This window comes from Coturnix japonica, chromosome 7, assembly GCF_001577835.2.
Source record: "Coturnix japonica isolate 7356 chromosome 7, Coturnix japonica 2.1, whole genome shotgun sequence".
Classification (NCBI taxonomy): Eukaryota; Metazoa; Chordata; class Aves; order Galliformes; family Phasianidae; genus Coturnix; species Coturnix japonica.
Window position 1 is genome coordinate 12866291 of NC_029522.1, and position 25846 is coordinate 12892136.

The following is a 25846-nucleotide window of genomic DNA, read 5'->3' on the forward strand; positions in this document are numbered from 1 at the left end:
GGCACAGTGCTGCCATGCCAGCACTGCAGCCAGGAAGCACACCTGACCACTGACACAGCACAGGAAACCAGCTGGAAAAATATTACCTGTCAGCCAGCACACACAATTGACAGGGAAAAAAAAAAACCCAAAAAAAACACACCCAAAACTCTTTCACTGATTTCATACTGCTTGTAAAACCAGCAGACCTCAGTCAAGAAGAACATCTTCCACAGAGTTTGCAGGAAGTAACACTGGCAATGGCTTGTAGTCTGAGCTAGCCCCATCCCTGCAGCCTTCTGTTAACATCTAAGCACACAGAAAGAAGTGATCAGTCATGCACAGAAAAGCACGTGTGACTGTGTGGCACAGGGTCCTGCCGAGCCCCAGTCCCTCAGCCAGCGACTTCAACAAGGGTCTGAATGAGGCAAAGGGGGGGAGCAGCGACACAGCAGGAGCTGCAGCAGATTGCTCACCCAGGAGCTCTACATGCAGAAATAACACTCACATGAGGCAGTCGCTCCTGAGCAATTACAAGTGGGATTTAGAACGGAAGAAAGCAAAGACAAGCGCACTGAAAGATTTAAATATTATGGAATTGCTCTGTCGATGTACATTAACGTTGGCTATTTTCACAGTAACATACGATAGTTACGCTACTAAGCACCGCCATCTAGCGATGGGAATCGGAAACAAACGTACCCTGTCCTTTTATTGAAAGATTCATTCTTGCAGAAGGAAATTCTTGTCAGTAAAGCTACCATTTCTGGAAGCCTAATGTTCTCAATACCTGAAAATATTTTTTCAAATCTACTGTTTCAATTCAGTAGGAAGGTCTGCACCATTTTATTTACCCTGGAGTAACTTATAGAACTTCCACCATCAAAAGTGAGCTGCGTACTCACATCAGAACTTATCTGGGATTAATACAGGGATACAGTGCAAAGCCTTGCAAGTTACCTTCCAGTTCAAGGGAACGGCTACAGATACTGTTTGCACAATAAAATTATTTACCTAATTTTGGAAGACTTCTCTTGGCACGTGTCAATCACAGAATCACAAGGTTGGAAAAGACCTACAAGATCATTTAGTCCAGCCGTCCTCCCATTACCACCCAAATGCCCACTTAAAGAATTTAACATCTGCTTTACAGTCTCAAGGGGAAAAGGGAAAAAAAAAAAAAATCCCTGTGCAGGTTTAAGCTCCCTGCTTTGTTGGTGAGGAGGGACAGCTCAGTCACCTGCTGCTGAGAGCTGCTGGCTGCAATTAGCTGCTGCTGGAAATCACCAGCAGATGCAACTTGAAGTTTAAATCAATTGGCTCTGCTTCCTCCTTACAAGAAAATTGGTGTTTCAGGGCTGCATTCCAGTATAATGGATCTGAGAAAACGAAGGCAATCTGACAGAACGGGAAGTGTCCCTTTCATGGCCTCCTTTAGCCCTGAACATTGCACCTTCCCGGAGAGGAAGTCTCATTTCTTCAAAGCAGCTACCAAGTCACAGCCTGTATTCCACCCAAAGAGCCAGTGCCCAGCCCCAGTTGTTTCTACCTTGCAACTGTGGAGAAGGGAGAGGGAGGGACAATATGTGAAAAAACAAGGACTGAAAATACAACTTTTTAACAAATCCTTATAATCTACACATGGGGAGGCTTCCCAAACTCCCTGTTTTGGCAGCATACACATACACACCTGCCTTATCAAATCTGGTGGCACATACACACTATGAACTTCTGTCGAGCTACCTATCAGCACCAACTTAATCCGTACATTATAAAAGCTAGTTGATAATGTCTCTAGACTCCCTGGAAAGTACTGTGATTTAAAACATGCAAATAACTCACAAATAAAATACAATCAACACAACACAGTAGAAGAGCCGCCCTCTCTCACACCCACACTGCCCCCATATACCACAGTGGTCTTCTAGGTGTCTTTTAAAGCCATTCCCCTACCTGCAAAGTGCAGAAAAAGGTGAGGATATATTTTCCAGAAAAAAAACATGCACCCACACACCCAAGTATATTATGCACACACCCAATAGCACTGCTTCCACAAAACAGCCTTAACATCATTAACTCCAGCAACATTACTTCCCTTTATAAAGATGTATTTTAATATCAGACCTCTTTCAAAATGCTACATGGCTTTATCCAGATGGGATGTTTATCCCTCCAATTAAGAAAAAAAAATGTTGGCGATCTAACCCTGCCTACAGATTGTCTTTTCCATTTTTGTAATGCTAACACTTACTACTTAATTACAAGTCTGGAGTTCTGCACAAAAATGGGATCTTTAAGCTCTCTTCTGCTCTGTTCTCCTATGACCTAAAATTGTAAAGCTATTTCCTTAGACTTTTATCATTCCCTTCTTGTTAAATAGGCTGTCTTCTTATTGAACAAGCAGTAGAACAAATCCTGATTTCTTCTTTAAGAAGCAGAAAAGTTTCTGCCAAAAATATCTACATAGTCAAGAATGTCAGCTAATGTACATTCATTACTTCTGAAGCTAAGGAAAGGAATCTCACCCAGGAGCCATAATTCCCAAAAAAGCTCTTTTGTAAGTGACTGAGCAAGAGATTAATAGTTCCGCAAAGATGAGCGGGGAAAAGCTCTCTTGGATTCACACTTAATGCAAAGATCCCCTGTTCAGGCATGGCAGAGCACTTCATCCCAGACAGTGGTGTTACACCATGTGCTCTACCCCCAGCTGTGTGGGGCAGCAACACAGCTCTGGAGTCCAACTCTGCCATGAGTGATGTGAGTCATGAGTCCTTGCTGACTGGAAGCCAGTGGCTGCCCAACCCAACGTGCTGTCAGAGCGGCCACATCCTTCCCTGCCTCTGGCACCACTCACTCAAAACCCAGAGTACTCTCTTGCATGAGAAGCACAACCCACAGGCTGTACTACTCCACTGGGATCTCTGCTGTATGTCTGTGCTCTTTTCTAAAGGGCAGAAGAAAGAGAATGTTTGGCTTTAAAAACATCTCCAAAGCCACAAATGAAAAATTACGTGGAGAGTGTACATCGTTAATTACTTCTCTCATGGGGATAGGATAGCATTTCTGCATCCCCATCTTGTCTTCTCTCTGCCCTAGAAATTCAGGAGATGATCTGAGGTACAAATGTCCATAGATGTAAGGAAAAAAAAAAAGACATACGTGGCATCCTTAGCAGATCATATAAATAACAGGATGTAAACTCTCACAGAATTAGTTTACATTTGAAATATTTTCAAAATATTGTTTTAGCTGGGTATAATAGACCGCCATAAGATGTGACACACAGCAAACACAGGGCTTCAATTAAACAGCTGGCAAACAGCCAGTGAGAGAGAAAGGCCCAGGCTGTCACTTGCTAGACAATATATACGGCTATTTTGGCAGCCAAAACCCAATGTGATAATTGAGCCATGACACATTAAAAAGGCACACGATTTTCAAGGAAAGAGTTCCTCAGCACTAGGCAGAGGGCATCTAGAGTGTGCTTACAGTGAAGCACTGTTAAGGATCACATGTCAGTTGTGCAAAGCCAACCTCGTTTAACACACCGCACCACTACAAGCAGCTATTCACAACCACATGCAAAAAGCAATGTTTTAAGCCCACTAAGAACATTCAGTACTAGAAACAAGAGGAATCTGAGGAGTGTGGCATTATTTTAAAGTTAAAAATACAGAGAAAAACACATCAAGAAGGATTTCATGCGGTAGCACTTCTGTCCCCAGAAATTACAGTACACTCCATTTGGCTTCCAACCAAGGGAAAAGAACTGATCTATATAAGTTTTTAAATAAAAATACATAGTAACATGAAGAGCAAATAGTTCTTCATAATCACAGCTTTGCCGTTAAAGAAAATGACTGTTTTGTATAAGACATGAAGAACCTCGTATAAGACAGCAACAGCTGTTTGGAAGACAAGGTCTAGGAGCTTTTCTACTGTTTCACTGCATGTTTTATTGAATAACCTAAGGACAGGACAATGAACGAAGTACCAGATGAAGATGTGGTTCTAAGCCAGCAGTTACACAGAGTGTCCTGTGACAGCACTCCATCACAACAACTTACTGCCACCAGCTTCATTTCCTTCCTTAGTAAAGGACTTGAAAGTCTATGCATGGTCAACGCATGCTCCATTCATTCACAAACCTACCACAAAACATATTTTACAATCCAACATTATCCTTACTTAAAAGAGAAGCTAAATTTAGGCTCTCTAATAGGAAAATCCCCTACAAAGAGTTTACTTCCTAATCTTATTCTAAACATAGCCACATTAAAGATGTATGCAAATTAAGAAATAGAACACATACCTTCTGCAGTCAAAAGCTGCCACTTACCAAAGAAACTTAAAATCTGTAAGGCTTTACTCACAGAGCCACTAACCACAGCAGCATCGCAAACAGGGTTGCACAGCTTTTCAGGGGGTCAACAGCAAGGCAGAAGAAACAAATCCAATAACACTGGCAAAACTTTAGGAAATGCACTCAGCATCAAAAAACAAGGGAAATGGAGAGACATTAAGAAGTGGTACCTAAAATAAAACAATTTCTCCTTGTGCCAAACCAAAATATCAAGGTGCTCTAAAACAAGCATATTTCCCTCACATAAACAAGCTCGTTATCACCTCCAATGTCCAGTGCACTTCATAACAGACAACCGGAGCAAACTGCCACGGCCATACCAGGCTGAAATGAAGAATCAGCATCAATACTTCACGCTTAAACAGTACAACAAGAAACTGAATAATTACATAATCATCTCTAATGGTCATGCTGGTAACTTCATTAAGTGTCAGTAAAGGAAATGAAAAAGCTGAAGGATGAGGTCAGAGCATGTACTTTTGGCTGCTTCCTCAGAGACACGTAAAATATGTTAATTCAGTCTGAGGAACAGCAGGCTCGTGACGGTACCTGTTATGGTACCACGGTATGGGTTTGTCAACACCCCAAATGAGAAGGAGCATAAAGGGACAATTGCAAAGATAAATTTATCTTGTGAAAGCGACTAATCTTTGTCTGAAATTTCATGTTATTCCAAGCATAAGAGCATACTACAACAGCTAGTTACACTAAGAAACATTGTATTTGTTTGTTGCCCCATGTACCGCAGCAGACATACACCTGTGTTATTCCACAGCCCTGCCAAGTGATGCCCCAAGGCAGCTGACACAGGGCCAATTCATGCTCCCTGCAGAAAAGCCTTGCACTCGTGCACACAAGGGCTTTCCTGGAAAAGGCGAGGAAGGTGAGGTGTACTTTGTCTGAGTCAAGGACACAGAGCAGAAAGGCAGTAATTAATGTAGAAGCAAGAGGAAGAGAAGCGAGTCCAAATGAGTTAGTGTAGCTCACACACCTGCCCTTTGACCAAATATCCTTTGAAATCTCAGTAAAAAGGAAAACATCACCTCACAGTATAAATACAGTTTATCTGTATGCATGCACACATACGCAGAGCCTGCAGTGCCATGTCCCTGCCCACACTGCCCTGCTGGGATGCGGAGCTCCATGCTGCAGCCCTACCCTTGGGTACAGAGCAGGAAGCAGCCACCCAACACTGCTTTCACACATGTATAGTTGGAATAATACAAATGTATAGTTGTAATTACAGAGTAAATAGATAGCCAGAGGGTATCTAAAGAAAGACACACAAGTGCTGAGGCTTTCAATCAAGACAGACGCTCACTAACATTAATGCTCACTACAAAATCTCCACTAAAGAGCAATCCCCAGAAAGCCCCAGAAAGAGATGCTACCTTAGTGGTGGTCGGCCCTTAAATGGGATCCAGGAGAGGTGGAGTCAACCTCCAACCCTTCCAGGAGAACAGCTGAATTACCTTCACCTGTGCAGGAGCAGCTGACTCATCACTTGCCTCAGATGGTTAATCAGAGGTTCAGGCTGTGATCAACAGTTTCCCTTACAAAAGGGAAGAAAGCTCTTACCTGCTAGTATTTAGCTACCTGACAAGAAAAAGGTTTAAAGCTTGCACCAGAAAACACGCTTTGGACAGCCAGGATCGAAGGAAGGACCAGTGCTAGTGGGGAGATTGCATCAATTCATGTTTTTTAAAGGAGCTCTATACTTGCCAGGAAAAAAAAAATAAGTTCGCAAAGTGCAGAAATTACACTTTTCCATGGATTTTATGTTCCACCCTCACTGTGAACAAGTAACGAAAAGATATCTCATGGATTTAAATGTCACCCCAAAAGGTAATTTTCATACAGATTAAAGCAAAGAATGATGGAAAACTGTTTTAATGCAAGAAACAAACATAATTAAGTCATGCTGCAGTAAGAGAACATTCAAGGACTGTGAATAAAACTGTGTCAAGCAAAGATGGAAAGATGGGAGTGACAGAGATGAACACAAGTAGTAGGTGGCTTATCTGCACCTATCAAGGAATCCAGGCAATGTTTCTTGTCATGACTACATTAACTCAGTTCAACCTTTGGCCAGGAGTAGTTGGCTGTAATCACAGAAGAAACTTTGCCTAAAAGCATGGGAAATCACAGGCAAAAGTTGCTAAGCTTTTGCTGCATACAGCACTAGACATAAAAGGTGTGTCCCTGTCCAATGCAAAGCATGAATTCTCCCACAAATTGAAGCAGATAACAACAACCTATGTGAAATAAACCCTCCCTTTATTTATACCCTGACATGGTTTCCTAATATTTACATTGATTCAACAAGACAAAAAATTACTGACTTTTCTATTTCACTTTTAGACAAACAGCAAAGCTCTGAGCACCCGGACCATAATTAGATCTATAATTCATCCAGCAGCTTGAAGACTAACACACAAACAAATTAACTTTGCCTGCCAGAAGGATTAATAATATAGGGAAGAACTTATTGCAAACTCCCAAAATGAGAACAGAAAGATTTTACAGTAAAGCTGATGTCTTTCAAACTTTTTCCCCAGACACCTCTTCTAATGATGTTGCAGACTCAAGCTCCAAAACTTCAGCACAAGACTAGAAAAATCAGAGCAACTATTAACTTAGACTGAGGCACATCACCAGCTAGCACAATCACACTGAACCATGCTTTGAGCAGAGCATGCAGCTTTAAAAGAGCTCTTCACCAACAAAAAGAGATGTCCCAGCTTGGCTCTGCAGCACAACTGTCCCCTCTCACCTCCCCCCCCCCCCCCAAGTAAAACATTTGCTCCTATTCAAAGTTGAAGTCATTTGGGATCATAGCTGCAATTTCAGACAGCACTCAAAATACTGCAATTTTACACAGTCCACAACAGCACTAAGACAGAAGAGCACAGTGGAGTATTTCTCGCACTGCTCTGCATACAGACTGAATACGTTCCAGGATTTGTCTTCTATCTAGCTGGCACTGCCATGGCTACATGTTCTAGCAGTGCCAGGAGGACTCTCGGAGCTAAAAACTTGGTCAGTCTACTTTGTACTTAACAGGGATTCTGCATATGGAAAGCACAAGCGGCTCCAGCACAGCATCTCAGAACCACTGCTCTCCAAGCACACACCTCTAGTGACACCTACATCAAAACCACCCAGTACAGGTTCCTCCATTCTGTAATGGAGCAGTCAATTTCAGAAAACAATCAGTAGAATTACTTTCAGAAACAACATCCACTGTACTACGTGTAATGCTCTCTCTGTGATCCACTGTTCTTTTCTTTCATTTCCTTTCAGATTTCAGAAGTCCATGGATCTTTCAAAGTTAACAAACCTGAAATGCTTCTGGACATAAAGTGGTCTGGGCCAAGACCTGGGGCAGTACAGTCTCCTCTGAGCATCTGCTCTTTTAAAAGACTTTTAAGAAGGAGACGACCAAAGCAGTATTTCCATTGGCGCACAAATGTTTTTTAAACAGTAGCCTTACCTCCTTATACCCTGAAGCTAGCTGCTATCACTGAGGTGGACAGGTGCTCCCTACCGTGGAAAGCTTCCTGCCTGCCTGGAGAACTTGAAAGGAGAAGCCTGCAGCTTATCTCAGGCACAGGAAGAGGTCTGCTCACTGTCACTCCTGTCTGATTACTCCCATGTTGAAGAACAAAAAGAAAGTGCAGGCCAAAGCTGAGTCTGACAATTCAGACCAGAGATTTTATTAACACACTTCAAAGGTCTCAATCTGAACACAGGAGTGAAGAAACATTAGGCATTGCCAAACGTGTATGTAATGCTGCTATTCTGGTAGAATTTCAAAACCAATTTTGTCTAACTACTACGTCAGAAGACACTCTTGCATGAGTGAAAAGCAGGCAGCAGAAGTGTAGAGCACAAGCATTGCACTGCCTGCTCCTCATATTTCAACAAGGAGAAAGCGCACAGAGCAACTCAGAGGAGTTACAAATGGCTGAAGGAATCCCCAGAAGATGAGGAGCCACATTCTACCTCCCTGCATGACACAGCCCTGCACTCGGGCTGCCTCCCCAGCAGCCCAGCCCAGAGCTCTGCAATGGGAGCAGCACTGTGCACACAGCCAAGGTAGTGGGCAGCCAGGAAGCCTGGATCAGGATTCTTGAACAGCCTCTGAGCTGGGTCCCAAGTACAAAGATTTTCCTGTTCATTATATACAGCCTAGGAATGTGTGAGGACAGGTGGATTTTGGCTTATGATATCTAGACTAGGAAAGATTCATCTAACACAGTCTCCAGAAAACAAAACACACACAAAACACCACCTTTTTATCTTCAGCATTTTAATACCTTCATTAAGAACCTACCACTACACAGTCAGACTATGTACAACCTCAGTGCTGTAACACAGTTCTGCAGAAAAGCTCAAAGACCTTCAGGTGCTTCTTGTGGCACTAGCTCCTCTTCTTTAAAGCACTGCATAGAGCTCAGTGGCAGACCAAATTCAGCAAATCATTATCTCTAGTTTTCATATGACATTTTAAGCAACACGTGGAACAATCACAAAAAAAGACAAATGTGTAATACATGAGAAATACTCTCTCAGTTCCTTCCACCCAGACGAGAATTACCAGTGTCAAACTGCAGGCCTATTATTATAGTGCTTGGTTGCTTTACAAAATGAAAATGAAGCAATGACAAAAAAAAAAAAAAGTATGCAATTAATACAATTCCCATCTCTACTTTCTCTACCTCTGCCCCTATTTTCTCTAATTTCTAATAAGGTGCACCCACTTTATGGGAACTTTGCCCAGCATGCCCTTTATATCTAGGGGAACCATGCGGTGCTCAGCCCCCAGTACTGTTTCAGTATCAACAACTGCTACCAATAGCTCGTCTCCTGGCTGATAAGAAATTACTTCATTTCTGCTATTCCCAAGACAAAAAAAAAAAAAAAAGCAAAATGCTACTCTGTGTTCTTCATATGAAAAATAGTCAATTGAAATACTTGGAGAAAAACATTATGCTTTCATAGTATTTGAAAAATTGATCTCTCCACATATCAATCCATTTAAGGTTAGGTACTGTACATTATCAAATGAATTACCACACTCTTACTGTCCTGCTTTTGTGATGTCCCTTTTAATTCAGTAACTTTTTTCTTATTTAAGTAACTGAAGTTAAAATGCATTTGCTGTGGTGAAGTTAAGTACGCCAGCTGAGACTACAACTTTCTGATGCTTCACATAAATAAACAACAGTAAACCAAATTTGGAAAAGGGGCAACAAAGTTGTTATTTCAACTCATCCTAACTATGGGCACCACAGCACTCTGTGCTAGGAGAGGATGCCCTATGGAGCTCAGCATTACCTGACCATATATAATCTGTATGGATCTTACTTTCCTACAAGGGATCTTCTCCAGGCAAACAAACACATCTGCAGCCACAGGCTGCTCTGCAAACAGGTCAGCACATGAAGATCACCCTCTCAGATGTGATTACTGTTTAATCATGCTTGTAGAATTTTAGTTGGTGGACTATTTCCCTCTTTTGGCATAAGAAGTCTGTTTAATCAGTCAGACTATGCTTAATATGCAGGAGGTCACACTGGGTAACTCAGATCATTTAAATTTGCTTCCATGGGAATACAGTGTTTGTTACAGCACTCATTACAAGTAGATTTTAGTCTCTTAAGAATTCTTCTTGCTTTTGCTTTATAGACTAGAAATTAAACAGAATCTCATTTCCTTCCCAAGACTCTGAAGTTCAAAACTGAACACAGAACTGTTTAGGTGGTATAGTGGGTTTGGCTCAAGGGGCCCTTAAATGCATGCTGAGGGAGGTGCTACTACAGCTGGGACATCCCACTACAGCTCCTGACCTCTGTGTCACCAGAGTTGGCCCAAGTACACCTCTGCTTACCTGAGGAGAAGTTATGCTTAGCACAATGTGTAACAACTACGCTGCAACATGCAATACCAAATCACCATTCCCACACCAGGCCTGCAGTGCACTCAGTCTAGACTGATGCTGAGGCCCCAGCAGGATAAACACCAGCTAAAGTGCAAGCCCAGCCTGGGCAGGCACTGCTCAGCAGCCAACTCCTTTGTTTGTTACCAGAGGTGCTCGTGCATGGGGAGGAATCTAGCTGCCCATTGTTTGCTGCAAAAGCTGCTGCTTCTCAGCAAGAACCATCATCAACTGAGCAGATCTCCTATTGCGTAGTTATAATCCATTGTAATGCCTATTTTTTTCCCCCCCAAACTCACCCTGCACAAAACATTTAGGAGCTAAATGCTTCACTTAAACTGAAAACAAAAAATAGCTTTCTGCTGCTAGCTCTCCCTACAAGAGAAAAGAAAAATATTTGTTTGCTGTTTGTTTTCCATTTAACCCATGGATCTGATGTGCTGATGCTCTACTCACTTACCCAGTCCTCAGTGCTTCCTGTCTAGGCTTGAGATGGAAGCACCAACCCAAGTTAAAACCTAAACCGTCAGGCTGCAGCTTTAAGCTCAATGAACTACCACAGCACGACCAAGAACCCACCACCTTTCACAGCACCATGTCCTGCCAACCAACAACTGTGGCTGGGGTGTGGAGCACAGCTACCTTTGCTGAAGCTCTTCTAATCAAGTCAGGCCACTTCTGCTCTAAAAGCACTCCATAATTTGCTTGCTGATTCCCAGTGCTTCCACTGGAATGACAGAGAAGGTTTCTGGCAAAGGAGGAAACCACCTCCAAGACAATAGTGTTGCGGATCCTTGAGGCTGGCCTTTAGTTTTGCTGTCTGCTCTTTGCCTTTCTTGGCTACTTTCCCAGTGTCTGCACCCTTCTGCATGCCTCAGAGAGGAACTACTGAAGTTTATAGCAGCATTAACTCATCAGCTGGAAACCTGCCAGGCTGCTTACAGTTTCACTACAATCTTCTGAGCCCTGACTCCTGAGGGTGCTTCGAGATAGAATCCACTGCAGACTCTTGGTCAGTTTTCTGATGTACTTGATCTATTCATTAAGCATGTGCACAGATGCATTAGGGCTCGCCTACCTACTGCTACTTGCTTAGAAGGGAAAAAAAACGCCCTTTGCTCTTGTTTATCTGTGTTAGAGGTACTTATGTGCCTGCGAACAAAACCAGAGAATCCAAGCACACAGCACATGGCATAGCCAAAATTAAGAACTACTGTACAACAGCACTGTTAGTTTCTCACAAGGGTGATACATCTCTGTAGAATACATGACACATACCTAATTTACTTGCAGTTATCAGCAGAATGTAACAGCTTTCTTCAAGGAAAGTAGGATCAGGCCCAAAATAATAGTAATAATTAAAAAACAAGCAGACAAACAAAAAAAGCACAAAAATACACAGCAACAATTGCTTTTTTTTTTTTTTTTAAATAACAACTGGACTAGAATTGTGTACTGCCAGCAACCTCTCATAATTGATGTTACCTCTGTAACTTGAAATGATAGAATCTATATATTTTCACTGGGTGATTATAATAAAAACCTCTCACAATTAAAGCAGAGTTTCTAAGTAAGGGGAAAAAAAAGCACTTCCTGGGGAACCTCACTTTAATATGATTATTTAAATCCATTACCATACACTGCTTGGTGAAATTAGTCCTCAAGCAGTCATCCAGTCCACTGCCTGCTCGTACACAGGATCACTTGAACCCAACCAGCTCCTGACCGTAGTTAATCTAACTATTATTCTTAAAAACCTTTAGTGATACAGATCCACCTCCTCCTTACACATATTGCTGCTGTCTTTACAGTTCAGAACTCCAAACATCTATCCTAAATCTTCCTTATGGAAATGTAAGTTGCTCTCCATAACCTCCTGACAGAGCTAGCAATAACTAATGCATTTCCTTGGCAGCAACTTTATTTTAAATCCAAAGATTATTCTTTTGTCAATTTGTATTCTTTCCAGCTAGCCTGTATTGCTTTACTGTGTAACACTTAGAACTGGTGAGGTACTCTAGCTGACTACTACCAGTGCTATACAGAATGGAATGACTTAATACACCATGTCTCCAAGGCTTTAATATATACCCCCACTTTGACTGCTGTTCTGTTTATTTCCGTTCTCTGGCCTCATATTGCACACCCCTGGAAGGCATATAAAACTCAGACCTGTTACACCCTTTCTGAAGAAGCACTCCTATAAAGTGGAACAATGGAAATATAATAACAGATATTAAAAAAGCTACTTACAAGGAAAAACTCACTAATATGGAAGCCTTCGCTAGGAAATCCTGAGGCAATCCCCACCAGGGAGCAAAGTCCAAGAAAGATGCTGCCTTAGTGGTGGTCGGCCCTTAAATGAGTTCTAGAGGAGGTGGAGTCAAGCTCCACCCCTTCTGGGAGTACAGCTAAATTACTCTCACCTGTGCTCCCACAGCTGACCTGACCTCAGCTGATTAATCAGAGGTTCAGGCTGTGATTACCAATTTCCCATACAACTCCTTACCAATCTTTTTGCCTATGGATTGTGAAAGCTATGCCTAGGCAAAGGGCTGCGCCTTGCAGTTCTCATTATTAACTCACATGCAGTAGCATGTAACTTAAGGTCACTTTGAATCCAAAGTGATATGGGCAAGCAATCTTTTTTGCTAACTTCCAATGTAATATTTATATGCTTTAGACCTGTGTTCAGGTCAGTAATGAATGCACAGAATATCCCAGGTTGGAAGGGACCCATAAGGATCATTGAGTCCAACTCCTGGCTCCACACAGGTCTCACAAATTTCATTTGGCCAAACTCCAAGTTGAGCTCACACTTCATTAAAGCACCGTATATTATATATTCAACTGTAAGCATTGTAACAGTCTAGACACTGAAAATCATAGAATCATGAAGGTTGGAAAAGACCACAAAGATCATCTAGGCCAACCATCAGTCCATGGCCACCATGCTTGCTAAATCATATCCCTCAGTACCAAATCTACACAATTTTTGGATGCCTCTATCCATAACTAATTAAAAATAATAATAAATCAATAATGAATTATCGCAGGATGGTCCTGTACAGGCCCTCACTAAAAACTCTCACAACATGAAAGTGAGCTACTGCTAACTACAGATCTCAGTGGCATTTCATCAAGGCAATCTTTCTCCATTTGTTTCTGAAAGTGATGCTTCCATCAGTCAAGTCAATCTTTATCTGAGTTTCTAAAAGATCCTGTTCTCCAGTAAGCGCTATAAAATTATGAACTGTTCTAACCTCTGCTCTAAACCTGATAATAACACAGGGCAATCTCTGCAGGAGGACACCATAGAAAATTAATCCAAATTAACACAAGCAGGTTAGTATGTTTTTCACTTATGGTTACTGGCTCAAAGCTAACACCAATTTAAAGCCACAGTATAGTTCTTGGCTAGTTTAATGGAATGGATGCTCCTGTTCTAGGTAGCAGCTGAATATTCTCACTCCTGCCTACTTAGCCCTTAACTCAGAAACAAGCTTAAGGTGTTTTTCAAGATACCTGTACTATTTGTTTCAGAATGTTCCACATACATGCAAATCCTAGTTACACAAGGTGCAGGAAAGCTCCACACATCAATTTTACATTAAGCAGTCTGCCCATTATAAATAAAAGGTTTAATATCATTTAGCTGATTATCACCTATTTTCACTTTGTTAATTTGAGTTAAAATTAGGTATTCCAAGGCTATAAAAGTAAAGATCAAGTCAAAGAAGTGTAACTGATACACACAGATAAATCCATCTGATAGGGAAGTGCTCAGTGTGCTCAGACTGCCATATACTCTGCTCCTTACAAACTAAATGATAGGTTGGCAGTAGTGAGCAATGCAGAGTTTGAAAACATATATCTATATGGCATATTTTAATTAGTTTTATGACAGTGTCTTAGAAGGGCTTTTTTCAGCAAATGGATATTTGAAAAGCAGATTTGTCTTTCAGTCTAACGACACATTGTGGTTTATACAAATTTTACACTGTAGCAGAAATGCTAAGACAGGCTTGAAGCAGTGATTGAGCATCTGATGGGAAAGGCCAACCCAGGTGTGCTGAGGCATATGCAACACCTCTGAGCAACCAGAAGGGATGGAGTCAGGATCCACCCCTTCCCAGACCTCATTTAAGGGTTGACAGTGGAGGCAGGAGGGTCTTGCTGGAGATCCCTGTGTACCAAATGCCTTCTGAAGGTAAACTGTTTCTTTCCTTTCTTTCTGTACCCATGGCTGTTGCATTTGAGCAAATCTTCACTTGTTGCAGCCTGGGACCTTGCTGCTCTGCTGTCATTGCTGTGCTTTCCATTGTGTTACATATAAGAAAACTGTTTAAACAGACTGCTCAGTCTCAGGCTTTTCTATTGTTTTGAGACAAAACTAGAAATAATGAGGGCTAGTCTTGTAATACCAGTGGCTGAGTGAAAAGTGTTTGAACTGTTTCTGCAACTCCAGAGTAGACAGATAGCCAAGATTTTTTTCCCTGTTTTTGAGAGTACTGCCAATGAAAACTGGTGAAAGATTTATAAGACCCTTTAACTAACATACAGATGTTTAAGAACATGTATGTCAGAACTGTGGGTGATGTTTACACAAGGACCCAAGCTGCAAACTTGAGGGTATAAGAACTTATTCCTATGACTGGACATGTGGACTTGTAATGCAAAACCCTGTCTTAACTATGGCACTCATATTTCTTGTGTGACAAATTCGCTGTGTGGTGATTTGGGGTGGGTGGGGGCAGAAAAACAAGTAAAGACCAAAAACTCGTCCACTGTTTTGTGCTTGAGTGAGGTCAATGCTAACATGGGCTGGAAAAAAAACACAAACTTGAGGCAATCTGTCATCCATTCTCAACTGAAAAGAGAGTAGTTTAAATATTCTATTCAGGAGTTATACAATCTTCTACTGTTGCATATTTTAATAGAAGCATGTTAAATAACAGAGTGCTCCAGCAAAACTTAACGCTTCAATGTTTTACCAAAATGCCTCTCTACATTTGTCACCCCCACTCCGCAATCAGCTCGAATAACTACTTGCAAACAAGGTGACAGCCACTCTGCATGTAAAGACAGCAGAATAAGGTTGTTACTATAAATGGACTACAAAACACAGACTTCTGATTGCTGTCCTACATTATTATTGCTCCTTGCTAGGCTAACCTGGGTTAGATCCTTCTTGGAAGGAAGAGCATGGAAGAAACCGCTCAGTAGAAATAACTCTAGATAAATCAAGGTTATCATTAGATAAACATATCTTTAAATTACTGTGAGCCACTGATTTATGTTCTGAGACTAATAACAAAGGAACAGAGCTGGACAATACTAGAAAGCAGTATTTGAATAGCTTGAGGGCTACTTCAAACATGTTCTTACAGGATTTCTGAACCCTCTTAATTGTGTTTTTGCAATTACAACTGCAAAATTCTGTGCAGGAGAGGAAGTGTTAGAAATAATTGTGTGGATTTGTGTTTTCAGAACCATTCTGCAAACCTCAGCTTTCTTTCCTTGTAGAATGGGTTTATTGTACTTGATAGTGATCAAGTGCCAGGGCAAGAAAAGTCAGAATAGAAAGCAAAATGCAGCTGTTAGGAGGTGCATTATCAAGTCAGGTTTGGGTTCTGTTGTGTTGTTATTTTTGTTTGTTTTAGTTTTGCTCATTCAACTTCAGCAAGGGCATTTCTGCACATATTCCTAATATATATCTACCTTAATCAACAGCTTCTTCTGTATTCAACTATTTAGTGTTCACAGTTGTGGTTTCTACTGCAGAGGTGTAAACAAGCCAAACTGACATGTTTTTTTAATGAATTTCAATATTTAGCAATATGAAGACATTTACCCAATAAGGAACGAAGGGAATAAATGAGAACTGGGGAGACTGCCAGTGATCAAAAAGTCAGAAGCTTGATTGAATAAATGCCACAACAGTACATGTGAGGACTTGGGCATGCACTTGTGCTGCTGTATTTGACTGCTTTCAGAATATTCTTCTTCCTACTGATTTCAGAAAGGTAGCAAAATGAAGGCCTGTCTTTGACAAAGGAGAGATGGGAACTTATTACATTTGAGAGACAAGGGAATGGATTGACTTATTCATATCCTGGTGTGTTTGACAAAATGCTTTATGTGAACAATGCCTACTCTGAAGAGAGGGAGGAAAAATCCAGCAGAGTTCATTTGAGTCATCTATTTAAGCTATTTAAGCAATGTGTATGTGTTTTTTTTCCCTGTGGCTAGCACTAGCAGATGAGCCTCCTTCACTTGCTGACTGGAGTCGCCACCTCCAAGGCACAACTGGAGCAAACCACAGCTGTGCAGTAACATCTTCAACAGGCATGACTGTTTGCAGAGTAAACATTTGCCTACAACCTTACTGTAGATAGAGAATGTTAACAAAAAGAACAGATTCTAGCAGCTTATCTGCAGCACCTTCCTTACTAGCACATGGCTGTGGAAGGGTGCTCGATCCAGAGCTACCTCTGCACCACCAGCACAATCATTCATTGCTTCAGACAGCTCAATTGAAAGAGCTTAAATTGCTACTCTGAAGAATACCTGCACAATATTGCTTTAAATACGTACTGCAGTACTTCCTCACTGATGGGGTAATAACCACAGTTAGACTGTTACAAACATCTGGATTCATGGGTCCATAACTAAACCAGAGAAAGCATCTGTCTGGGTTTTGCAGGCATTTTTCTTTGTGTCATACATGAGATCATGGGGTTCAGCTGGCAAAACTCTACAGCACAGAATTAGCCCAAGGTGTAGCAGTGATGAAAGGGACAAACAGAGTCCTCTGGAAGCACAAGAATCTTACACGAAGACAAAACCCCTACCCATCATATTCCCATTGAGCTTAGTACACATACTTTGCAGTGTTATTTTAAAATCAGGAGTTTTAAAATGAGCCACTCGTAAATTATCAATGTGCCTGCCAGCTTAGGAGAAGGTACAGACAGCAAAAGCATCACTGCTACCTTCCGTAGCACAGCTTAAAAAAAAAAAAAAGAAAAGAAAAAAAAAAGAAAAAAAAACAGAAAAGAAAAAGTCACATTACTATCTATTAGCATACAAGATCTGATAATAGAGATAGTAATCTCTATTAAGAAAAATCTTCTGAGTGGCCTGATCATGTTTAGGTTCAGATGCTCACTAGCAAGAGGATATAACAGAGCAAGGGAGCCTTTGGGGTGATACAAGAATCTCTCTCTTGATAAGAAATCCTATTTCCCAGCAGCAGTGAAGGAGAAAAGCTGCCTCTGACTGGGCCTGTAAGGCACATGGCTTTGTCTGGCCCTTATAAGAACTTGTTTTCAGATGTCTGATCTTTAATTTAACAAAAAGAAGTGATTAAATGCAACTGACAGACTAGATTGTAAAATGTTCCAATTCTCACACTTGCATAGGAAAGACATGCTATCTTATCTCACTCCTTTCTAAACCACATGAATTAAGTTCTCAGTGGATACACTGATTTCAGTGTTTGCTTTCATTTCCTCCGAAGTTTACACCAAACTGAATTTGCTGTAAAACTGAATGTAAACTACAAAGTACATGGCATAGATGTTACTAATTTTTTTAGTATTGGGTTGAACTTCAAAAACTTTCTCATCAAGTTGAACAACAATTAAATTTGGAGTAGAAAGGAGGACTGAGGAAAGGCAATGAGATGCATCTTTTTGCTATTGTGGATCAGCAGAGCAGCCAGGAGCTACTAATAGAAACTGCTCTAAATCATGGCACCCTTGGGAATGGCCTCCCTCATGTCAGCCCTAAAAGCCAGGAAGCACCTGGAGGGTGGGAGCCCTGCTGTGCCCTACAGCCTCCAAGCTACCCAGGTCAGCATAGCAGCCTCAGATCTAACCTCAGCTCTGGTGTGCTGACCTCATCTCTGAACAGTTTTACACCACGAACTGAGAACAGCCATTCCAGATATGTCAAACCTATTTAAGAGCATTTCTGCAGCACAGATTTACCTTGCATTATGTGCAAGACCTTTGCAGCATTTTTCTGAGAATGTACAACAGTGGGTTTTGGCACATTTCCGTACCTTGAAGCCTGTAAAAGCACTTGGCAATGGTTTGAAATTGAACTGCCTAGGAGCAATAGGGCCAAGACCTTTTTAGCTGTGCTTTATGCTATTAAAAGCACAAAAGAAATTAAATACAGCACATTGCATCAAGTAGTAGAGCTTTGAGTTAAGCCAGCAAAAGCAAGAAAAAACAGGATTTGATACCTGTGTCCTCAACCTGCCTATCTGCCCTGGTGTTACAGCTGGACAGTAAGTGACTCATTTCAGGCTATTCTATGAGATGGGAGTAAACATGAGGTGAAAGCAGTACTGGATTTCTTTCCCATCATCTTTAGTGACTTAAGATCAATCGAATTTCATTGGTTTTGGTGCTCTGTCTTTCTTGAAAATCATCATGTAACCCAAAAGAATGTAGGCTATTACTGTATGTTAAAGTACACAGCTAACAGCATTAAGATTTTTTGGGGAGGTATCCTCTAAGATGCAGTTTGTGTTGTATTTGTGAGTGGTAAACAACAGGACTTTTCTAACGTTTCATTGCCCAATTAAATTAACAGAATCATAAAATATACTGTTGAGATAAGCAAGCAAAAAAATGCTTTTTAGACATTTTTAACATGCCTGCCATTCTGCTGCCTCAGTGCCTAAAATAGAACTTAATGTGCAGCCCAGGCCTCCTCAGCACACCCAAGAATGGGGCTCTCCTGGGGCTCAGGCATTTTTACAAAACAGCTGTTAGAGTAATAGCTGTGAGTCTGGGAAATTTCTCTGCTGAAGAGACCTACACAGCTACACATTTGAGTGAGAATCGCAGCACAACCAGTCAGTGTCATTTGTAAGGTGCTAAACCAACCTCAGGTCCTTCTGGTGGAAGTGTGTTAGGAAGCAACTTGCTGTCAGGTGAGCAGCAGCAGCAGTGCTTACCACAGCACAAAAGAGTGCATCCTATCAAATTAGCACATACTGTGTGCATGTGCATTATTGTATTTTAAAAATGCTGGGTTTTCTTAGTTACTTCAATAAGTGGGTAACCAGAAGGATTGCTGGTATCTGAGAGCATCACTTCATTACTGTGAGCCCTGCGACTGGTAAGGGCCAAATCTAGGACTGGGGGGATGCAACCTGGAATGAAGAAATCTCTCTGGGAGAACTTGAGACACAAGCAGCTTGTCATTTTTAAGGCAAGCGTGAATAGGTCCGAGTTTTGCAGGCTTTTAAATGCATTATTTTACATTTTCTTTACTTTTACATGTATGATAAATGTATTAAATAACATAAAGCAACATTCTGCTGCTTGTTGCATGTAAATCAATTAAATGCAGGTGCCTGCTGTATCAGTTTGTTGCCTAGTCTGCACTACTATACACCGAAAGGCTCCTCCTGAAAAGGAACTTGCAGTGTCGTAATAACCTTTTGGGCAATCAAACTCTGTTCAAACTGCTCATCCTGAACACCCAGAATTTCTGTTAAAGCCGTCAATGCCTCTTTCTAAGTATTTTTGATATTTGCAGGAGGTAAAAATATAATCATCATACTGTTGCTTTTGATTAAAGGGTGAATTCCTCTACAAAAATGCCTATAGGAAAAGAAGCACTGACTTACTGTCAAAAATAATCATGTTCTCCCTTGCACTCTGTAGGAGAGAAGCTTGAATAATTTTAGAGACTTTGGGGGTGGGGGTTCATCATTTTCAATGGCATTCCTGGGTATCTAGTAGTACAGCTCACAAGGATTCACTTGTGCTATTACCAGAGGAACCTGCTTTCCCAAGGAGCTGAAGATCAAACGCTACTGGAAAGCATAAGGAGGGTGGAGGGGTTTCCCTTTCTGGAAGCCAAGTTGCAGCTTGCTGTACCTGAAACTGCTCCACTATATTTTCAGTATCTATAAGGCAAGGCATTAGTGTTTTATTTCCCTCAGAAATTCTCTCTCCTATGGTGCCCCACCAAGGGGGAGGGGTGGGGGGGGGATGGTTTAAGTCTAGAATACACAACAAAGATAGGACTAGATCATGGTAACAGGACAGTTATTAAATAGTTTACAAACTAAAAGCAAACCAAAGCAGACCATTTTTTCTCTGTCTACAGAGCTTGCCCCTGTGAAGACACATCAGACAGCCCGGAGGCGATCCACAGCACCGCTCTCAAGGAGAGACACCTTTACCACAGATTCAATAAACACAGCTTGGTAAGTCCCTGCCTCTCCAGGCCTACTAAGATAATGAGAGCAACTCACATCTTAGCAAATTCATGAGACTTTGCACCAACCTTTCAAACTATTCCAAATGTCCAACAATTCTCAGCCAGAATCAGAAAGCACTTCCAATGTTTTTTATCATGTCCACTGCTTGCTGTTACAAACAAGCTGTTAATCTGAAGAAATCTTACAGTCAGAAAGCACGCAGAGATGCATCAAATGAAACAACACTATTTAAATGTGATTTAGCGCAAGTCTGATTGCTGGATGCTCACAGCTAATGAGAATTTTATGCATCTTTTAAACAAAAGTAAAACATGTTAAAGATTTCAAGAAATAAGCCAGCTATGTTACTATTTAACTTCCCTACAGATCAGTGCTCCAGTTACCTTTCCTTTATCTAAGACTATATCACTCAGAGTTCCAAGCTCACAATTCTCTAAAAACCAACAGGAGTGTCTCCCAAGCTGGGAACTTCCTTAAAAACATTCTTTACCAAGAGACTGCAGCCCTGACTGACAGGCACATAAACGTGAAAGCAACACTTCTTATCTAACTGTTAAGCAACACGCTGAGAGAAAGCATATAAAAATCACATTCAGTTCTTTACTTTTGCTTCAGAATCAAGTGGTGACTCTAAACCGGCACTCAAAAGACAGTTCAACCTATGTGCAAACATCACGTTGCAAGCTTCAGTGTATTTTGAAGTTCACATAATCAGCGTTTCACAAAGGCAGTGACCAGCTACATAAAACAAACTGTATACATTTCTCTATGTGCATCAACCGCAAACGACTATCCCTACAGCATGCAGACGAAATATCAAATGCTCCCTTTGCTTGTTCAACCCACTGCACACAATTGTCGTCTAATAGTCACCAGCTGTAAACATGAACTTTCCCATTTATTAGCCTGAGCACGTTAATCTCCTAGCACTGTCCACGATTTAAGAAGCTGTTACATACCTGCAGTTAGGAGGAGGATCAAGAGTTATTTCAGCTAGCTCCTTCTGGATTCTGTTGGTGAAATGAGAACAGACACAAAGCATTTGAGATAGTCTATAGAATAAATCAGGGAATTACACTGCCCTCTACCACCATGCAGTTAAATGCAAGATTGGCTTTGCCTTCAGTAATGCTAACATGGCTGCTTCCTCTTTGTTCTCAGAGGTATAACCCAAATCCCACAGCTGAGAAACTTTGCAGCTTTTTTCCTGCTCGATCCTGTGTATAAACAGAACGCTCACAGCCGAGTTCGGTAGGAATCTCCCACAAGTACTCGGAACAGTAACTCTTTTTCAGATCTGAGCACATTTTGCCAGAGAGATTTTCTTTTCAAGCTAATATGCAAATGAGCCGGGGGGAGGGGGGGCCGTACAAGCACATTTGACAATGACTTTAAACCAGCACTACAGAACTGTGATCGAGGCTGAAGAAGCGAGCCGTGCTGTCAGCAAATGTATTCTTTTGGCAATATTCTACCTCCTGCTTTGCAGGGTGTTTAAAAAGTAGGTCTGCAGATCTGCCTGGCTGCTTCTGACACTGGAATCATCTCTGCATCAACTTTGCTCTTCTCCACACCTTCTGCTGCCTTTCCTCCCCCAGCCTTACAGGAGCCGTATTTACATGATAAAAAGCAACATAATAACCTGAAATAATCTGTGTTTAGCTTGACATTGTAACAACCACTCCCAAGATGTTACAGTCCAGAAAGCAACACTCAAAATTTTGGGTAAACCTTATTATTTATTCATATATATATATATATATATAGGAGGTGTAACTTTTAAAGATTCAAGGCAATTTCCTCTTTTAAATGTCAAATCAAACAAACAAACAAAACTGCACAACAAAACCCACGCGAGCAAGACTGCTTTTTTATGTGCATAGCAAGTGTAGAACATGAGCTGACAGGGACTGCCCCAAAAGCCCATGCACCATTTCTATTAAGCCCAACCATGCTACTGAACTACTGGATTAACCAAAACAAAGGTAAGAGGAGAAAACTCAGCTGTGAGCCTCTACATGATGTACCTCAGGCACTAAAAAGAACACAAAGCCTAACAATAAATTACAAAGTCTACACTGTTTCCAGAACTTTTCCTTCTGCAGCCAAGTCCTATTCCAAAGGGTTTCTTTAACAAACTCAGAAGTCATCAGTCACCCAGTCACATTCTGCAATAATTCTGAGACACTGCAAAATGTATTTACTGAGTTTAAGTACAGTGCAAAGTTACTACAACGTTCCTCAAAGTCTGAGCTACTGTATTTGGGCTGGATAAGCAAAACTCGAGGCTAATGTGGCTTTCGCACAGTGTATTTGTAAATGTTTGTAAAGAAAGGGAACTCCAGGGAAAAGACTGAAAGTTGTGTTTCATCTCAGAAGACAACTGGGATTGAGGGAATTAAAGTTTGCTTTATTTCACACAGCTGAACTTACAGAAAATAATTAGCACGCATGTCTTGAGAGCTGGACTGCCAGTAACCTTGTGTGTAAACAAAAACGCAGCAGATAAAACTAGACAAGGTTTCCTGAGATTCTGATACTTAGAGGCTACACTTGAAGAACCCTATGGTTGGAATCCATGGATCCCACAAGAGACCATTTGCCTGACTTTCTCCAGAAAGCACTGCAGGACAGAACAGTGACTTTAAGGTGCACAGGGCTCTACTGCAATCATAAGGCCTTCAGAATCCACGAGGCTTTTGTGACTTCTGTAATTAAAGAGTACTGTCATTGCACTGCAGCCTGCACTGAAATACACCAGAAAGATCCACCCTATACCAACAAGGTATGTAAACCTGTCTCTGCAAACCAGACACCTGAAGCTTATGCTTTCTCACTCATTTTAACAAATATGAGAGGCACACAGGTGCCCCATGACCAGCCTGAGAGTTAGCAAGTTTTCCAACAACTCCAAAGAAACACGGCCAGCCCGCGTATTAGTGCCCCAGAGGATTTGGACTGGTGAAGGTCCTTCCCAGCAGACCAGCATGCTACAGAATTTTGTACTGTGCTATTTCCCACGTGGCTTTAAAGCAATCCCTCTGCCTTGGGAAGTGCAGTGCAACACTGCGAGTCCACACACCGTGCAAAACCGCTACAGGACGCTGGATGCCACAAGTACCTTTTAGCACTAGTAGATAGCTTAGCAGTAGTTTTGCTGGAGAGTTTGGTGTTCTTCTTCTGTTGGGTGGCAGAGGGTTTCCTTTCCTCCTGCTCCTCAGGTTCAGGTGCCGGGGGGTCCCTCTGGTCAGCATCTGAGCTGCCGCTGCTGGTACTGGGGCTCTCATCATCTGACCTCTGCCTGTCACTGGACATCGTGGGGAACTTGTGGGGAAGGAGGAGAAGAGGCAGTTACTACAGCACGCAGGTCACCCCTCGCCGTCCTGAGCTCTGAAGAACACTTTGGTTGTCGATAACTCTATTTCATGGAGAAACCCACCAGGATCCTCTTCTTTGTCTCATCCGCCAGGGCTGCAACTTGACAGCCACACCACAACATTTACACTTCGGAAAACACCGGCATTTCCCATTTTTAAACCCACTCGCATTTTTGTCATGCTTCAAACAATATGCCAATTGTCGGCTTGGTTCTGAGGCACAGACAGATTGAGCAGGGCACTTAGGAAACGCACATTAATAACTTATGACACATTGTAAATAACAGACCTCCCTGGGAATGTTTTTTAAGGAGTCACCGATACCCTGTAAATATTTACACTGGAACGGAGCGTTTTATTGGGTCCAAACGCCTGATCCCCCCTCAACCCCTCTCTCGGAGGAGCTCCATTGCCAATGAGACTCGGGCTGCTATCAGACCGAAGCATACACTTGCTCTGTGCATTTAAAGGGCTGGGCGGGGGGGGGGGGGGGGGGGGGGGAGGTGGGGGGGGGAGGGAGAACGCGGGTTGTTTGTTTTTAAAGGAAAACCCCCGCGGAACCCGCAGAAGATGCGTCGGGAGCAACTCGGGAAGCGGCAGCCCCACTGCCCGCCGGCAGATCCGCATTGGGCCCCCGCAGGGCCGCCGGGGGGGAGGCAGCCCGCAGCCGCCCGCACCTTCCGCGTCGCCCTCTCGCCCCCCCGCCCCGCTCCGACATGGTGGCGGCGGGGGGAGGGGGCTGCCCGGTGGCCGGGAGCCGCGGTGGGGCCGGGGGCGGCCGCGCTTTGTGGGGTGAGCCCGGCGCGGCGCGGCAGGCGGCGGCTCGGCTCGGCCGGCCCCGCTCCACTCGGCTCGGCCCCGCTCGGCGCCGCGCGTGTGTGTGCACCAAGTGAGGCGTGAACTCGGCCGGCCCCGCGCCCCCGGCCGCCGGCAGGCAGCGAGCGCCGAAAACAAGAACAAAGCTCCTCGGCGGCCCCCCCGCTCCTCCCCGCCTCCCCCCACCGCGCTCGCCCAGCCGCCGCCGCCGCCGCCGCCGCAGCCGCCTCGCCCGCCTCTCGCTTACCTTCGCCGGCGTCCTGTCCCGCTGCTGGGTCGGAGGGGCGGGATGGCGGGGGGCCGGGCCGGGCCCGCGGCGCCCGAGGAGGGGACGGAGACGGCCGGGGGGCTCTACGGCGGCGGCGGCGGCTCTGTGGCCGGGCGGTGTGGAACATTGAGAGCCGGAGCAGGGGGGGACGGGGGGAGGCGCGGTGCGGCCCCGCGGCCGGCGGGTGGCGCTGGCGGGCCCCGCTCTGCGGCGCGGGCTCCCGCGGCGGGCCGGGGGGCCGGGGCGGGGGGCGGCGGGCGCGCGCCGCCGGGGGCGGGGGAGAAGGTCCGGGGTTGGGGAGAGGGGGGGGGAGACCGGCCGCCCCCGGCCGCCGCCGCTGTGCCGGGCTGCAGCCGACAGCGGGGGAGGGGACGGGAGAGCAGAGGGGGCGCTCGCTCCCGCCTGGCGGCCAGCAGAGCGCGCCCCCCTCCGGGCTGGGGTGCGCGCAGGCGCTCTCCCGCCGCGGCCGAGGGCGCGCGTGCTCCGGGCCGGGCAAGGACAAAGCGGCGGCGCGCGGGTGGACCTCGACGGCTGCTGTGCGCGGCGGGGCACGGCGCGATCCTGCACAGCTCCTGAGTGTGGGCACCGCCAGAATCATCAGCACTTCGGTGCCCTCCGCCGGCCGTCCCGGCTGCAGCTCCGCCGCCCGCGGGGTCTGACAGCGGTGTTACAGCCGCCTCGTGCCCCGCTCCTCGATCCACGCGTCCAAGTGATGGCCGGCACTGTGTGCGGTCATGGTGGTTTATTCCAAATTAGAAACACAATTAGGAGTTGCACCGTATGCATCTACGTGCCGAGTTCTGACTGTTATCACAGAGGGAAGGGGGTAGTCTGTATCAGTGGCTGTGTA

The 25846-nt window shown here is 43.6% G+C and overlaps 1 protein-coding gene across 2 annotated transcripts in view; it reads right to left on the reverse strand.

Moving 5' to 3' along the window:
- Window positions 1-25151, reverse strand: part of UBE2E3 (ubiquitin conjugating enzyme E2 E3) — a 56163-nt gene extending 31012 nt beyond the window's left edge. The window contains exons 1-3 of one of the 2 annotated variants that reach the window (XM_015868368.2): window positions 24976-25148; window positions 23657-23859; window positions 21495-21545 (exon numbers count right to left, since the gene is read on the reverse strand). In XM_015868368.2, the coding sequence (XP_015723854.1) occupies window positions 21495-21545; window positions 23657-23850 (245 nt within the window). In that variant the 5' untranslated portion in view covers window positions 23851-23859; window positions 24976-25148. Of the gene's footprint in view, window positions 1-21494; window positions 21546-23656; window positions 23860-24975 lie in introns of both variants that reach the window. The other variant, XM_015868370.2, reaches the window with a different exon arrangement.
- Window positions 25152-25846: the final 695 nt, after the last annotated feature.